The sequence below is a fragment of the Diadema antillarum genome, unplaced genomic scaffold (genome assembly GCF_040938485.1).
Source record: "Diadema antillarum isolate AM-2024a unplaced genomic scaffold, OU_Dant_1.0 seq00000574_RagTag, whole genome shotgun sequence".
NCBI classification, from domain to species: domain Eukaryota; kingdom Metazoa; phylum Echinodermata; class Echinoidea; order Diadematoida; family Diadematidae; genus Diadema; species Diadema antillarum.
Window position 1 is genome coordinate 408,774 of NW_027271510.1, and position 19,156 is coordinate 427,929.

Below are 19,156 nucleotides of genomic sequence, written 5' to 3' on the forward strand. Positions count from 1 at the left end.
GAGATGAGAATTGGGCTTTCAACTTGTTGTGAGATACCAAGAAAACACTTATGATATAGTACAGAGCATACCGTTTCAAGAGGAATTCAAAGTTTATTTGATAAAAATCGGGTTTGTAATGACTGAAACATCCAAAAACAAAGTAAAACAAAGCGATCGTAATAAAGTGTGGTTCCCACACTTTATTAGAATCGCTCTTTTTTGGATATCTCGGCCATTTCAAAACCAATTTTCATCAAATAAATGTTGAATTCCTCATAGAATTACATGCTCTTTTATATTTCATAAGAGGTTTCTCATATCTCCAAAAAATGTTAGGAATCTCAAATTAGGTCTCAACCAAAACTGTACGATCCCTTTAAAGTGTTAGAAATAGAACTGAGAACGGTAAACACACACAATCTGCAAGAATCTTCAGCTGTTACTGCGTTATACTGTTAGTGTTAGAAGTAGGTAGATTGTTCTCAGATTTCTACTCTTGGTAGGCCTACCTTGGTAATGTTAGGGTCTAACTTGCGAATGCCGAATGGTTTCCATTGTTGAAAGTGCAGCCAGTACTATGAAAAGTCTCTTCTTATGATTAGTATGAAAAGTGAACATGCATGTCAACAAGGCAATCATTTTGCAAACTTGTGAGTTGTGACTATGATTAATGAACCAGAACTGCAGAAGAAGAAAAAGAAGAGAAAAGGCAATTCCTTGATAAAGAGGACATGACCATCAAATATTTTAATTGGTCAAATCTCGGTCATTTGGGTATTCGATCTAATTCAATTGTAATTCTGATTATTTTAAGGACTGAATTTTTCATATCCTGACCATCTTGTTAGAAGATTACACACATCATTTAATTAACTGTGCTCAATCTGTGCATGCTCATTTAATTAAATTTTAGATAAATAGAGTTAAATGGATGTAGCATGAGAAAATGAAAATGGAGGTGAAACTTTGCATTTGTTTTCAGTTTTCAGGTTGAATACATGTACACTGTATACAGTTGTATGTCAGTTCGGGAAACCCACTCACAAGGGGGGCCCCTCCTTATAAGTAACCCGTCCCCCTTATAAGTAACCCCGTCCCCCTTATAAGGAGTCTCCACGCTTTTTTGCAATGCAACGCGAAAATGAAAGGACTGCGGCAATTCGCTTGATTATGTCCATAAAGCTTCACAAGTTTCCTAGTTACTCACGAAATTTGAGCAAAATCGGTTCGAGGCATCATATCTAAAATCATGGATTTAAATGCGATGTCAAACGACCCATGCGAATGCTGAAATGCGAGCGATTACTGGCGTGAGTGTCGCCAGGCGCGGCGGCGCGGCAATGCTTGAGTGCAGACGTGGCGACTGAGTACGGAGACTTTCGTTCATTCAGGTGGCTTTAAATGAAGGAAAAATAACAAAAGTAACGAAATAGTCAACCACCTACCTTTGCAATTGGTATGCATATATATACAAAAGGATACGTTCCCATAGGGTTGTCCCGTTGAAGTCGTCCCTAAACAAAAATTTTAAGTTGAAACTTGCAAGTTTCGCCAATGAAGCTTGAAATTTCCAACAGCTCCCGCATTCAGCAAGTTGTTCAGCGCAGCTCGTGAGCATTTTATCAGCTGTAGGACTTAACTCAACGAACACGCCAAGAGTGGGGCTAGGCTGGCTTGGGAACAGCAACCATCCTCAAGAGGGGGAATCCCCCAAAACAAGGTTGTGAACAGGTTTCCAGGGGGGTGTTTCATCAACATTTGTCAGCGCTGACAAGTTGTCATCGCTGACAATTTCAGCAAAATCCTTGGTTTTGATTGGCTGAGATGCTATGGTCACTGACTGTTACTATGGTGATTGTCAGCAATGACAACTTGTCAATGCTGACAAACGTTGATGAAACCCCCCCCCCCCCCCAACCTGGACTGATTTGTTTATGAATATTTAAAATAGACACAATGAATATAATCATAATGTATACATTATATATGAATACATGCAGAACTGCCAACAGTGACTAAGAGTTTGGAGTGAGATACTGTGCATGGGATGATATGGAAGGGGATTCCCTCACCCCCCCCCCCCCCCCTCCCAGCAGTGTAGAGAGCTTTGACAATTCAGTAATCAAGATGTTGAGTGCAATCCGATCAATGTACAATGTAGTGTATACTTGATATTTACAGTCAGGATTTCAGAGTGGGTGCGCATGAGGGAAAATCTCGAAAACTGGGCTTGGCAGTATCAAATGTTCAGATATCAAGGATCTTGGAGACATTCTTTTTTCTTGACTTTTCTTCTTTGGGGTTCAGCATGAGAATTAATTTCTCAGAGTGAAACAGGGTGAATTGTGCAATAATGGCATGAGTCTCATACTGATTGTGTGAGAGTCTGTTGCCCTTCAAACAGTTCCCCTCCCCCCCCCCCCCAAAAAAAAAAAAAAAAAGAATCGGGAGGGGGTACCCATGTTTACCTCTTTTCAGATTGCCCTGGGATATCTTTAGTAGTACTGAGCCTCGTTTTATCAAGAGATGAAATCAATTTTAAATTTGCTTACCACACAGGCTGCCATAGACTTACAGTTGAAATCAACTACATATGATAAATTTTAACTCTTCATAAAACAGGGCCCTGTACATCTTTTTTCTTTCAGTGATGCTTCATTGTGTGTGATTTTCCACTACGAGGTTGTAATATTTTGTCAACTTTAATCTAGTTTCTTCTGCAGGGCGTGATACCGTACATGCTGTGACAGATAGTCAAAGAGTTAAAACAAAGCTGGACCAGGAGAGTTAGTGCAGGACCCCAGGAGGGCGCCCTTTCAACCATGGTGGAAGAGGAGGGAGTCCAGTGGCTTGAGGAGCTCCTCGAGGAGACCCAGCTCCAGAAGTTCCTCACCCGTATCCACGACGACCTCCAGGTCTCCCGGCTGGAACACTTTCACTATGTGAAGACGGAGGATTTGGAGGAGATCGGGATGGGTCGGCCCGCGGCCAGGAGGCTCCTGGAAGCGGTGAAGAGGAGAAAACGACGGTCACAGGGTCTTCTTGGTAGGGTAAGTAAAGACTATCTACTTTGATCAATAAGATCTAGACACAATTTGTCACATGTTTTTTGACACTATTTTTACACTGTATGTATCTTATTTTGTGGTAAGAGTAAAATATCAATAAGTATGATCTTTCCACTCAAGTTAAAATGTATCGATCCTATGTGATCATAATACAAATCAATGAATGGGCCTATGAATCAAACTTGTTGAGTGTGTGGTGTGTGTAACATGTCCCATTCTTAAATTTTAGACTTCTCTGGTACAGTGAACTTTTGAAAAATGCTGAATACGGTATTTATATATAACAAACTCTTCTTGTAGCAAAGTTAAGTATTATTTTCACTTTGAAGTTCAAACTGTACAAATGTATTTTTAAAATTGTTTTTCAAACCCTGAATGAAATTTTGGTAGAAAGTAATTTCAGTGGTCCAAAGGAGTAAAAATGAGAGCACACTACTGTAAAAGTGGATATTTTGTGCGACTAATTTTTCACGCTTGGGCGGGTGAGAAGAGTTTCGCATGTTTTTAATTCCGCGGAATCAAGACATCAACTACTGGATCATATGGCATGCAAAAATATTCGCGTGCTTTTATTTTCGTGCTAGGTTCTGGTTGTGCGAAATGCGTGAAAATTTCAACACCGCGAAAATTTCCACTTTTACAGTATACAGGAATGTGTATCATCACCCTGTATTTTGTAAGAGCCACTGGTTGAATATTAAGGTTGTCAACCGTATGACTACTGTAAAGCAAAAACAAATGTTTGTGGCATGAAATTTTTGTGAAATGGAGCAGACAGCCTCTTTTCGCAGTATGAAATTTTCATGAATTGCCAACTAGCTGGCATTCAATGTAGCAGGTACCGTATAGACTAGAACTTTTGCCTACTAAAGATCGTAGAACACATCAGTGAAAGTTTGAGGAAAATCGGACAATCTGTTCAAAAGTAACAAATATTTTAAGTACAAATGTATCTGCCTGCGCAGTCACTGCTGGAAGAGAAGACTACTACAGTGTATGATGTCACATTCATACAACTATTAAAGGAAAATAAAACGAGAATTTCACAAGACTTTACTTTTTGAATAAAGTGCACATTTCTTCGACTTGCTACTGATGTAGCGTATGTTAAAGGTAATATTATTCCCCTTGACTTCTGAAAGAGAGAAGTCGAGTGTTCTTTTATTAATCATATTATGTGAGAAAAGTGAGAATATCTTGAATTTTCTGTATACTTTCTTTTAATAGTTGTACTCATATGACATCACAAGCTATAGTAGTCTTCTCATCCAGCCGTGACTGAGCAGAAACTTCAAAAATTCATAACTTTTGAACGGATTGTCCTCAAACTCTCATTGATGTGTTCTACTAATATTGCTGCATTCACTCAACCCACATGTCTATGAAGGTGAACTTGTCCTTTAATGTTGCAAATTTTGGCTCTTGGGAAATTTTGAAATTAAAATACACACAAACATACATGTAATTTTACAGAATAACTCTGGCTTTTTTCCCCGTAGAGTCGGGGTAAAGTGAGCATGTTCGCACGAGTGCTGAGTGCAATCTACAGGAGCAATCTTGTATGTGAAGAAATGTCGAAATGCAATGAAGATGTGGTGTACTGGGTTCACTTTGCGTGTCACAAGGGCTTTGCAATGGTTCATTGAACACTTTGAATACATGCTATTCCCCTTCTGTATTAAACGGTGCCAAATGGGTGCACCGCATTAATCTTGAGGCTGTCCGCATTATCCTAAATGGTGAACGCCATGACATTAGAACTATAATTGTGTACGTACCATTTGACACAATCCGACATGCTGGCATCTTTTCTGTATAGAGCTCATAGACCGTAGAATTCCTAGACACTGTGGTTTCATTCTTGATTCTACATTGTATAAAAGAGACTGCAATTTTATGGGTTGTCACTGTGATGTTCTCATGTTATAGTCCACTATATGAGATCAGGGAGATGGGAACCACCTCCCTGATGAGATACACAAATTGTTTATGATTGTATGGAAAAGCCATTCGATGCAGGTTTTGGAAAAGCCATTCAATGCAGGTTTTGGAAAAGCCATTCAATGCAGGTTTTGGTGATTTATGCAACATCTACAGCTGTAAAAAAAGTAATATGCTACACATATAATGATGTTTTCATAGTGCATAGAGTGCGATATCAGTAGTACAGTATGTGGTACACGTATCATCATATTGCTGCAAAATACAGTGTGAACCCTAAACCCGTTGAAAACTAGTCCTGAGTTATGTGGGTAATTCCATGAAGTTGGGGCAGTGTCCATGTAGCATCGTGATATTTGAAAAATACATTTCAGCATAACTCAATATTAATTATGCTATACATTTATTGTTTTAAGGCTTTATACATTTGCATTGAGGCCACACATTTTCCTGGAAATTTTGTGCCATTCAGACTCAATTTTGATGAAGGGATTAAACAATATGTAACGGCGTCCTGTAGCATCGTGACGTGTCCATGTAGCATCGTGAAATTTTAACATTTGGTCCTAAGAGACAAATTATGGCAATTAGCTTGACCAAAATTTGATGCAATATATGCATATTTACTAGATTAGTCAGATAGCTAAATATCTCAAATTTCCTGTACACAGTTTTAATCAAAAGAAAATTACAAAATGTATCACAATGCTACGCAGTGTCCTTTTTTGTTACGTTTGGTGGACACCGTGTAGCATAGTGACACATTGTGTAATTTTCTTGTAAAAGTAAAACTGTGGAAAATAGAGTTAAGATATTTAGCTATCTTATGCATATTACAACATATCAAATTTTGGTCAAGCTAATTGCATTAATTTGTCTTTTAGGACCAGATTTTAACTATCACGATGCTACATGGACACGTCACGATGCTACAGGACACCGTTACATTTTTTATGCCTCCGCCACGTAGTGGTGCCGGAGGCATTATGTTTTCGGGTTGTCCGTCCGTCCGTCCGTACGTCCGTACGTCCGTACGTCCGTACGTACGTCCGTACGTCCGTACGTACGTCCGTACGTACGTCCGTCCGCTTTCGTTTACGCGATAACTTGAGTAATATTTACTGGAATTTCACCAAACTTGGTCCAAGTATGAAGTATGATGGGGCAATGATTTGATTAGATTTTAGGTGAAATCGGCTAAAGGTCAAAGGTCAAGGTCAAATCATGAAATTTATCCGTTTACGCGATAACTCAAGACTGTATGGAGCAAATTTCACCAAACTTTGTTGGAGGATGATGTATGATGGGACAATTACTTGATTAGTTTTTCAGTGAAATCGGACAGAGGTCAAAGGTCAAAGATCAAGGTCAAATCCTAAAATTTATCTGTTTACGTGATAACTCAAAACTGGATGAAGCAGCTTTCACCAAACTTGGTCCAAGGATGATGTATGATGGGACAATTAGTTGAGTAGATTTTAGTGACATTGACAAGAGGTCAAAGGTCAAAAGGTCAAGGTCAAATGCTAAAAATGTTGCTATTTCCCCCATATCTATGCAATGCCTGCAGTTATTTTCTTGAAACTTAGTGTAGACATGTACTACTGCATAAAGATTCTCCAGAGAGAGTTTCATGTCATAAGGTCAAAGGTCAAAAGGTCAAAGGTTAGGTGAAAATGTTGCAATATCACTTTTCTCACAAATGGTTCAATGTATCTTCATTGAACTTGGTACATATGCATGTACTGACTGGCAGGGATTATCTAGGGAATTTAGGGGTCATGGGTCAATAGTCAGGGGTCAAAGGTCAAGGTCAACTTCTCAAAATGTTACTATTTCCCTCATATACGCCTGTACTAGTATATGCAATGATTGCATTATTAGTTTTAAAATTTAATATATGTACATGATGTATTACTTAATGGAGATTCTCTTGGAAATTTCCAGCCAGAAGGTCAAAGGTCAAAGGTTAGGTTTAAATGAAAAAAATATATATATTTTGTACTGGTAATTACACTCTTTCTTCATATTTTGAAAATTATACTCAATGCATAAACTTATAATAAGGTCGGTCAGAAGTCAAGTAAAAATGTCCAATTCCCCAAATATGTACCTGCACTCTTTAATAGACAATAATAGCAAACCCAGTTCGTGGAAAGTGAACATTCAAGATATTTCTGATAAACCTGTTATTTCGATATTTTGCCAGTTATGTGAAACTGTCATCACACATTGTGAAGACATTGTACTATACACCTATTGGGAGAATCATGCATTATGGCGGAGGCATCAGTCGCCGTAGCGACATTTCTAGTTAAAAATAACTTCATCAAAATTGAGTCTGAATGGCACAAAATTTCCAGGAAAATGTATGGTCTCAATACAAATGTAAAGCCTTTAAAGAATATGTGTAATATATAGCATAATTAGTATTGAGTTATGCTAAAATGTAACACTTTGTGCCCCAACTTCACGGAATTACCCATGTACTTGGGTATGTGTCTATTTAACAGAAATGCTTACTGGGATAGCAAAATCAGCTTGTCCTCAACGGGTTTATAGTTTGATATTAATGATAAATCAGTGCACTGTTTGTTTATGAACACATGGATGTCCCAAAGCTCACTGTCAGTATCTACAGGGATCACAAAATCCTACAATGTACAAGATAATCCCTCCTGTATCACATCACAATGCACCCGAGACTGTCCTAGTGCTACATGTTGTACATGTGTACTGTACATCTTGTAATTGGACTATTCCATGCTTTATGCTACAAGGTGTACATGTATCAGATGTATACAGTGCATGATCATGCAGTGGGGGTGGGGGGGGGGGGAGGGGGGAAGGAAGGGGTATAATCATGCCGTAAAAATAGCTCAGCAAGTTGTTCATACATGTACTTACATGTGGCCAAGAGCATGGGCACTGCCAGGGTAATACCATCTGGTGTAAAACTCTTTTCAATAGTCTTATTGTATGAGTGCATACATGTACATGAGATGTAAATGAAATGTGGTAATTATTTGAAATGCTTCAAAAATAGTTCAGCAAGACATCTGCCATTTTGAAGGTACAATTGTACAGTACATGTATCTTGGCTACTTATGTGTGTCTGTCAGTCAGGGAATAAAAAAGGACTGCACACATGCACAGAATCATTACAGTGACATACCGGTACTTACAAAGTGAATTGATATACAATGTACAGTTGGTATGCAACGTGTAATTACATGTAATATCTGATCTATGGAGCCATGGGTATTATGATAAACAGCTGAAATAATTGAAAATTGAATGATGCATGCAGCAGAGCTGGCAAACATTATGAAAAAATGTGAAAGATTGGCAGCGTTGGCACTAGGCATGGTATGCATTATACAGTTGTAATTTCAAACCATATCATCGTGACCTCCATGATTTGTACTTTTTAAAACTGCTATCAGAAGTGCCATATTGGGAAAGTTGAATTGGCTGGCATTGAGAGGAATACTATTTTTTTTTAAATTGAAGTGTAAATGTTTAGTCCCTAATGAAAGAACATTTATATACACTGTATGTGGATGCTATGCAATGTGCAATGTACAGTGTACATTGGGAACAACTGTGATAGAATCCTAGGAAGGGAACTACTTTCCAAGACCTCGATTGTCATTGCAGTCAAAAAAAAAAAAAAAAAAAAAAAAATGAAGGACTAAACAATTCTGACTATGATATTGATGAGAACTGAAACCTTAAACTTGATGGAAGGTAAAAATGGTGTGGAATTTTTTTATTCAAGTGAAGTACATGGATGTAGAGAGTCTGTAAAATGAAGAATCATTGATAAACACTTGTACGTACATGTACATTCATACGGTGTACTTTGGAAGCATCATGTTGATAAATGTCAATGATGCGTAGCAGTACATGATACATTACACAGTGTACTTTCCCACATTTTTCTATCTCTAGCGATCCGCATTCAGATGTTCATGTTACATGTACAATGTACCTCCTCCCCTCCCTCTCACTTCCCCCCCCCCCCCCCCCCCCATGCTGGTTTGTTGATTTGTGCGGAACATAGCAAAACACCATGTTTTGCATGAATTGCACAAGGGGCTGATCCTGTGATAGAAAATGCATGGTGCCTTCTGCTTTGATTTGTTTTTTGTTTTTGTATTTCATACTTTAGTATCTCTCTCTCTCTCTCTCTCTCTCTCTCTCTCTTCCTCGCTATCTCTATCTCAATCTCTCCCTCTCTGTCTCCCTTTGTGGTGAGGTCATCTCAATGTACTGAGCCATGGCAAAGCCAGCTGTGAATTCATTTCCTGTAGGGGGAAACGCATCAGAAATCTCCATTTGTCGTACCGCCGGCTTTTATCTTCTTTGCCAAATGCACAACATGTCCAATTTTACACTGTGCGGTGTCAGTTTCTCTGCATCCTACAGTATGCAGTGCAGTGACCCGTACACAATGCATTATGAAATATATTATGCATGTCATGCATCCACAGATGGTTAACTGCAGTTATTTGCATTTTTTTTTTAATGTGATACATGTGGTTTATAGGAAATTAATGAAGCCATTGTAATTTTTATGTAGAAATTGTTGAAAGTAAAAAATATTGTGTTGATTTTTTTTTGTTTTTTGTTTTTCATTTATTACGAGAAGACACAAACAATTGATATGCTTTTTTTTGGGAGTGACAGAACTGGGTAAAGCATTTTTCTTTTTTATTTAACCCGTTGAAGACGAGTCCCGAGTATGTACTCGCGCAGGTGTCTATGGAAAATGCATGTTCTTGCAAAATCAGCCCATCCTCAACGGGTTAATGACCCAGTAGCGTGAGGATTTCATGGGTGGCGCGATTCATTCACTGCCCACTTGGATACATTCGAAAACCACAAAAAGCACTGGTCAGCGAATTCCTATGTGCATCAAAGCATACACTCATCAGTAATGGTCGACTTCAGTCAAAATTCTTCGGCTGTGTGTACCACTGTACTTAATCAGAGATCAGTGCTACAGTTACAGAGACTCCAACTCTCCCGTTTTCGACGGGAGATCTCCCGCCGAAAACTCATTTTTGCAAAATCTCCCGTTCTCCCGCTTGAGATTTAATTTCTCCCGCCCTGGCTCTTTGTCTGCCGTTGGAAAGGATTTCTTACTTATTTCTATCGTGTTGAAAAAATAAGCCTTATAGATACATTGTAGCGTGAGAGAGCATCTAGAACCCTAGGAACTTGGCGCTTCGCACCCATTAACTTGGAGTCTCCCGTTTGCTAGGGGTTTCAGGCGGGAGAATCTCCAGATCAGAAGGTGCTTGCGGTTGGAGTCTCTGAAGTTACGCTACAGAGTCTTTAATGTGATACTGGATATGCCATTGTGTCACACTTTGAGAGCTCCACTGTACTTTAAAGAGGCTACTTTATCTTGTAATGTCAACCTTGGAGTGACAACTTGAAGGAAGTTTCATTATCTCCCCCTGACAAAACCACTGTACCAGACAGCAACTGCCTAGAGCTTAAAAAGCAACATGTATGAGTGACATGCCCTTTTAACTGCCTCTCAAATGTTCTGTGACATGAAATTCCTCCATATAATTATCCCGTTGAGGACGAGTCCCCGAGTACATATACTCAGGCAAGTGATCATGGGAAATGCTTGTTGTATTGTAGCAAAATCAGCCCGTCATCAACGGGTTAAGATGTGGATGGAACTATAATTCTGAATTGAAACATTGTAGACATCTAATTTATGTACAATTGTTTTGTGCTTTGTAATGAAGGTTTTGTCCTGTGGTCTGGACAGATGAACATTTAAAAACATCTGCAGGCTTGTGACAAATGTATTAAAGCTTTAAAGTTCTTGAGGAAAGGGATATTTGCTGTCAGAACAAAAGTATTTTATACCCCTTTCATAGATCTACATAGCATCTTTTTTTATCCTTTTTTCTACACACCCATCCATGGTCTTTTGTCTTTGTACTTTACAATACTGTACATCAATGCAACCCATTTGTACATTGTTTTAAATAATTACATGTACGTGTATAGATATCAAAATTGGAAAGTTATATGCTTTGTCCTGTGATTTATTTAATATTACAAAGTTGTTTAATTTGTTTAATAGTAGTGTGTAAGACACAGCGTACAAGGAAGTGATCTTCCTGCAAGACAGTAGAATTGAAAGTTTCCAACAGAGAGTAGTGTCCTGTATCAAAGCGTTAGTCTTGGATGTGCTCACATTTCCAAGGTTTATTGAAGAGATGAACTTAAAAGTGCAATTTTTCAAGTAAAAGTCATGTTTCAGTGAAAAGTTGATAAAATTAAAGTGAACACGTATAGAAAGCAAATAGTAGAACAAATTGCATGTAAATGTGGTCATGTTATGAATACTGGTACTGTAGCATTATTAGCCAATCTTTCATGGCGCCCCTGCGTGACAATGTTGTCTATTGAATAGCTTTCACTCAATTAATTTTGAGACATGATACTCAAAAACCTTCAGCTTCCAAAACATTTTAATGCATCAGTCATTACCCTTGACCTACAGTAGGATACAGTGTAATGGTCCGGAAGCATGTCTCAATATCCTTGGTGATTATACCTTGTACACAACATGTACGTTGTACATATCGTCGCTGGGGTGACAAGACCTTGTATACAAATGTTCAGGAAAGCCAAAAAACATGGTGGCCAAAGCACTGTGGCGAATGGGATGGCCTTTCCTTTGACATGCCGTGGTGGCTTCATTTTTGGAGTAAGACAGTTGGGATTTGGACAGGACATCACTTAACCCATTATTTGACCATTAATCCAAAAAAGTCATTCTTACCAAAATTGCAGATACATTGTACATGTACATGGTCTTGTAACCCCAGCGACGATATGATACGTTAAAGGGGCTGTACAGTACTGGTTGAGGTGGGGATTCATGTTTTTTACATTCCTAAGTGAGATAATGAAGAACCTCTTATGTATAAATGAAATATGAAAGAGCATGTAATTTTAAGAAGGATTCAACGTTTATTTCATGAAAATTGGTTTTCAAATAGCTGAGATATCAAAAACGTGATAATAATAAAAGGCTACAGGCCACGCCTTTTATTAGGATCTCTTTGTTATACCTTGTTTTTGGATATCTCAGCCATTTCAAAACCGATTTTCATCAAATAAACTTTTGATACCCCTTGTAATAGAATTGCATGCTCTTTGACATCTCATAGAGTGATTTCTGAATATCTCGCAAAACTTTAAAAGCTAAATCCTCACCTCAACCAGAACTGTACTACACACCCTTTAATAGTGAAGAGAAGAATATTACTGTAGAATATTACAATTTATTTTTGCAGAGACGAGAGAAGTGAGAAGAGCTTTTTCATTGACGTCTAGCATTAATTGTTTAATTTATTGTCATGTTTGCTGCCTTGATTCCATCAAGAAAGACAAGCCTCTTTGGTGCTGCATTTTATACATTTGTACAGAGACCTTATGTCACATGCGGTAAAGTCAGATAAAAAGAAACAAAAACATATCTCTCTCTTTTAAAGTTTGTGTGTCCCTTTTACAACCCTGAAAATCAAAGATTCCTTTCATATTCAGCCGATTTTATATTTTAGAGACTGAAGTAATTCAGACCTTTCCTCAGCATGATAAAACTTGAAACTTCTTCATGATGGACAGGGAATATTTAATACTGTAGATTTCTAGTGAATTTAATATTCGGACCCCCAAACAATTCCAGCCATTGCTCCTGATGCAAAAGGGGACGTCCAGTACATGCAGGGACCTATTCCCAGGTGAATGTAGGATTTAGTTTTTCATTCCTCGCCAGAAACTCTGAAGTGTATTTAATACTGTATTAAAGATTCCATACAAGATGTGTGGAGGCATTTTTCTTCAACTATGCAAAATTTTGTGACTTTGCAAAACAGTTACCTTTAAAAGCTGCACAGCACTCTCAATCTCAGGGGACACAAACTGCCAATTTCCTAGTAATCTGCCCTACATTTGCAATGTTGGGCCTAATATCTGTGTGTACAGTCTTTAACAGTTTGATAGCCATGTGACTCTCTTTTGGCATTTTGTGGTTTTTGAGAGGATATGGACTATTTTGAAATGTGAAACGCAGATGTCATGCGTCACTGTGTGTATCCGATAGCTACACACACCCTCAAAGAAACCCATTGAGACAAGTGACAATCTATTGATATTCTTGTTAAAGGGGGCGTGTTCCTATTTTTTTCCCCATTTTTTTTTTCTATGACCCTGACTACGCAGTACTTGGTTAGAATGGTGTCTGACTGCAGATGAACACAGAAATGCCTGTAGGGCTCATAGGGATAAATAATTCCCCATAGAGACATGTGTTAAAATTCACGATTCAAAAAATTCTCTAAAATAGCTGGGAGAAATGAGGTGTTTCATCTTCACTAACCTGGATTTTACAAGTGAGATACCCTTTCATCCATCAAATTCCCAAGGCGGGTTCTTCAGCTTTTTCAGAATTTAAGTCTGAAATTTTGATGGTCAGAAAGTGTGACAGTATGTAATGGTCAGAAATAAAAGCATACATGTATAAATAACAATCCAATTTGAATTTCATTTGCCTGATTGGGCTACCAAGAGATAAATTTGGTAGCCTGACACCGATTTTTAGTGGTCCCACACCACTGGGTCACTGCTATTATTGTATGTCTGCCAACATCTTGTACAGTGTGCATTGGTGTGCATGGCTCTGATCAAGGGACCCAAGTGTTACATACATTTGAGCTAAAAATTGTCTACCTTGTAGTGTACAGACTTTGGTATGAAAAACATCATTTGCACAATACATACAGATTACAGTGAGGTGCAAGGGCTTGAAACACATACAAACTGTACTTTATACAAACAAATTTATACATTCGGCAATGGCCAGCCAAGATCAGTGTGTCCTATAGTGTAATGTATTACAACTTGGTGTCCTGCCTTGTACATTGTATCTAGTGTTTGTTTGTTTGTTTTTTTGTTTATATTTCTTATCACACATTGCACATTATATCCATTTGTACGCACTTTTTGTACTACAATATGTGTACAATTTAGCCACCTTACTTGTGCACACACTATGCATTTCGACTTTTGTAATGACTAATGTGGAATGCCGGCATTAGTCCAGTCAAAATATGAAATGACCCACAACTAATTGCAACAGAAACGATTCCACTTGCATTTGACCCGGAAGAGCTATCAAAATAACATATTAAAAGTTCCCTAAAATTCGGGTGGTGGATCAGTGTCTAATTTGCATAAATTCAAAATGGCCGCCATACAACATATTTATGCCTATATCTGGGGATATATAACCCACAGAAAGTAAATTCCGGTGTCTAATCCTATGTTTTTTAGGTCAAGGAATACAATTATGTTATGTATAGCAACTTTCAAACATCCTTTTATATAGTTTTTGCATATATATATTTGCATATAATTACATGCAAAATGGCCGCCTTATTGCCTGCGCAAGCCCGTATCTTCGTATATCATTAATGTAGTACACTCAGGAGTAAGTCGTTATATATCTGGACATAAAACCCGCAGAAAATAGATTCTGGTGTCTAAACCTATAGATGTTTTTTAGGTCAGGGAATACAATTATGATATAAGCAGTAACTTTCAAACTTCCCTTTATACATTTTTTTGCATATATTTGCATTCAATTAAATGCAAAATGACCGCCGTAGTGCCACTACAGGCTTATATTTCTATCTGTAAAAGGTACCTAGTGATGGTGTCTGTGGTCTTAATTTTACTGCTGAGAATCACTGATGTAGAATACGTTCCACTCAGGAATAGTTACCTATATTTCACTAAAAATTTGCTATATTTATACATAAATCTATTCAAATTACTACCGTGAATATGATTTCAGATATACGAATACAAGCTGCAGAACGTTAATTGTACTGTAATGTCTCATCCAAGATAACAAGGGAAAAATTGTTATAATACCATTTAAAACCTTGATGATTCTCCTACACCTAGTGTGTATATTCTTGCATTTATTAAAAGTATTGTATTACATCGTACTCACATTTTCTTGAGATACAGCCTCAAAACAGAAAACTGTAAGTAGCATCGAATAGAACATATCTTTATTTAACTGTAAATTCAACTTATCTTCCAAAGTGTGCTCAATAGGTACACAAATATTAAAGCCTAAAATTATGTAGTAGGAATCGTTAAAATAGTTCATGATTGCATGATATTATGTTTTGTAATTTGCCCTCATGTTTACTGCGTATTACTTGTGTCTATGTTGCAATTCTTTATTTCTTCTCTCTTTTTTTTGCCAAAGGGGGGGGGGGGGGCATGTCATCAAGTTCATGATTATCCATAAGCTACTCTACAAAAGTTTCATGAGTTTGGACATAATCTCATATAGCTTTCAAAGTGTGCTTACGGTACACAAAAATTGGTCTTAAATCATTCAGCAGGGTTTTTTTTTTCAAACATCTTTTTTCTTACCTGCGATGATTTACATCCATGTTTAGTTGATACTTGTGTCCTTTGTTGCAAAACTTTTGGTAAAGGCATGTTTATCAATGAGCAACATATGACCGTGATAATTTGTATGGAAGTGGATTTTGTCATATTTTTGCACGGTTTCACCCAGTGACTCACTGAAAATGTAAAACATTGTGATTCACAGCCAGATACAAAGAAAAAGGGAAAAAAAAGGAAATGCCTTAACATTTCTATTACTAGTACTCTGGATTCATCAGTCGATCAATACAAACAGCATCCTTCTCATTGGCTTCAAGCTCATACAACACATTATATAAATTCTTATAAGTCTTACTTTTTCCATTTTTCGTGTTGTATCTGCAGCTTTATTAAAAGAAATGTTTCCTATTGCATTGAGGCTTCGCGCTAATAACATTTTCACCAACACACAGTTGTTGTTTTTTAGAAATGCGAGTAGCATGAAGGCTGAATTCAATTTTGCTGGCGAAAAAGCAGTCTTAAGTCAGATAAAAAGCAAAATACATAACATCATTTTCTGTTCCTAACCCTTCCAAAAGGTCCCTTCCTTCCACCTCGTTAGCAGCTTTTCTTCAAGTTAAACAGTGGAAGGGAAATGACATACAATCATTGGAATTGGGACGATTTGAGGAAGATGTTTAATCAAAAATATGTTCTGATCACTACAGACAAAGCTGCAGCTATTAAGGAACTCCTGAAGAAAGTCTGATGCAACTGCAAGACAGGATGTTAGCAACTGGCAGTGTATAGTTGCAGGGCAAGCAGATTTGACTGCACACAACCCATACCAGTGTCAGATGCGGGCCATCAGACACTTGTAATGTTGTATTTCTAAAATATGTGAGGAGTGAGATTATGCTGTTCTAATTGGTGACTAGGAATAAGAAGCATTCTCGAAAGACATCGACACAGTTTACAACAAACGTGAGACTTACCACGCTTCAGTATGAAATGGAGCCGAGATCCTGTTTGCTTTGAATTATTAATCGACTGCAATTTCACACCATCCTAGTCCAGAATTTGTGGTAAACACATAAAATACTGTGAGTGTAAGCTATAGTTTTGTATACTCGTTTTTCACTTTTATCATTGATCTCTATTTTGAGAGATCACATTACATACCTTAGTATCTGTATTATCACAAGCTAGAAAATGAAAATGATGTACAGGAAACGAAAGAAAGTTTTCTTGAAATCAAGTGACTTTGATCCATTAGATTTTAAACTTATCTTAGCCAAAGGTTCAAGACAGCAAAAAAGGTTCAAGCTAATATTGCAAATAGCCATCATTTATAAACCATTTCTATAGGTTCTCTTTAAAAAACCCATGTAATGACAGATTTTCAACAAACTAGGCAAGTAGCATCCCAAGGATGATAGACTTTCAAGGTGTTCAAATAGACACCATGTCCAAAAGTCCCAGAACCCCGAAATTAAGGAATCTATTATAAAAAAACTCCCCTCACACATACACACCCTCACACACACACACACACACACACACACACACACACACACACAAGTAGAACCAAGTGTAACAGAGCTAGGTATAATGTACAAAGTTGAATATCTTGGAGATTGCATATAGATTTAAGTTTACTTTCGCAGTTTAACTTGTTTTCGAAATATTACACATTATATATATATATATATATATATATATATATATATATATGATACTTGTAATCCATGTGTTGGTACCAGTACAGAAAAGATGACGAATTAGGGTGGTAATGCATTTCAGTCCAACAGTGCTATTTAGTAAGACCAAATTTTCGACGAAAACATTCGTCTTTCCTCACAATTGTCATTGTCGATCCTGAGGAAGACGAATGTATCCGTCGAAAATTTGGTCTGAATAAATAGCACTGTTGAACTGAAATGCATTACCACCATACTTCATCATCTATATATATATATATATATATATATATATATATATATATATATATATACATACATATATATATATATATATATATATATATATATATATATATATATATATATATATATATTACAGGTACCATCTACCCCAACCCCCCCCCCCCCCTCCACCCCAGGCCACAGGATGCCCAAAGGCACCTTAAATATTACCTATAGGTGCGGACGCCTTGGGGCTGGGACCAAATTATTGGGGGCCACTTTTGATTTTTGATCCTCTTTTTGAAAACATAATCGTCAAATTTTCAACAAACTTAGTACTGTAGGTGCATTTATTGCTATAGTGTCATGAATATATGAACATCATGCCTCCCTGGGCCATGGAGGTCCCTAAAGGCTTGTAGATATGGCCCTAGAGGTTCCCAAAGTCTTCCAATTTCCTCTCTCCCAAGTAATAGTCTGTAAGAATGCATGGAAGGTAAACTTGAGATACTCGAGTGAGGGCTGGACCCCTGGGTCTTTTATTCAGAAAGTGAGTGAGTGACATGGTATCCTGATATGACAAGACCATTCTCTAAACAAATGTCCAAACTCATGAAACTTTTGTAGAGTAGCTTATGGATATAAGCTACTCTTAATTTGAATAGATTTATGTATAAATATATGCAATTTTTAGTGAAATATAGGTAATTATTCCTGATTGGAACGTTTTCTACAACAGTGACTTTCAGCAGTAAAATTAAGATCATAGACACCACCACTGGGTACCTTTTACAGATAGAGATATAAGCCTGTAGAGGAATTATGGCGGCCATTTTGCATTTATTAAATGCAAATATATGCAAAAAATGTATAAAGGGAAGCTTGAAAGTTACTGCTAATATCATAATTATATTCCCTGACCTAAAAAAACATAGGTTTAGACACCAGAATATATTTTTTGTGGGTTTTATGTCCAGATATATAGCGACTTATTCCTGAGTGTATACATTAATGGTATACGAAGATACGGGCTTGCACAGGCAATATGGCGGCCATTTTGCATGTAATTATATGCAAATATATGCAAAAACTATATAAAGGGATGCTTGAAAGTTGCTACAGATAACATAATTGTATTCCTTGACCTAAAAAACATAGGTTTAGACACCGGAATTTACTTTCTATTATACGTATCCCGAGATATAGGCATAAACAGGTTGTATGGCGGCCATTTTGAATTTATGCAAATTAGACACTGATCCACCACTCGAATTTTAGGGAACTTTTAATACGTTATTTTAATAGCTCTTCCGGGTCAAATGCAAGTGGAATCGTTTCTGTTGCAATTAGTTGTGGGTTAACCCACTTTTTGTCGTATTTTGACTGGACTACATGTAGATTGTAGCATAGGGCTTATACACGCAATGTGTAGAAGAAAAAAAAATTGAGCATAGTTTTTGCATTACAGAGGCAAATGGGTGGCAGACCATTGTAACAGCTTGCACTGTATTCTCATTGCGTGAGCAGAGGCTTCACTGCCAACTGGAACACTGCCATAGAGCTTTACCTTTACAGGGTGTATACATATCAAATAGCAGTTTGTTCCCTACATACTGTAATTCCATACCATGTACAGTGTACATTATTCGTTCAGGAGTTTGCATCAAAAGTCAAGTCTACGTTGTACGTATAATTAAAAAAAAGAAGCTCTTTTAAAATCACTGTATTTTGTCAAGTCTGTATGCATTTTTTTTTTTCAAAAATGGAAACCTACACATTTTAAAAGCA

General features: G+C 37.3%; 1 protein-coding gene across 1 annotated transcript in view; it reads left to right on the forward strand.

Moving 5' to 3' along the window:
* Positions 1–2,747: 2,747 nt before the first annotated feature.
* Positions 2,748–19,156, forward strand: part of LOC139735388 (uncharacterized) — a 67,563-nt gene continuing 51,154 nt past the window's right edge. The window contains exon 1 of the mRNA XM_071646137.1: positions 2,748–3,032. Within this exon, the coding sequence (XP_071502238.1) occupies positions 2,805–3,032 (228 nt within the window). The 5' untranslated portion in view covers positions 2,748–2,804. The remainder of the gene's footprint in view (positions 3,033–19,156) is intronic.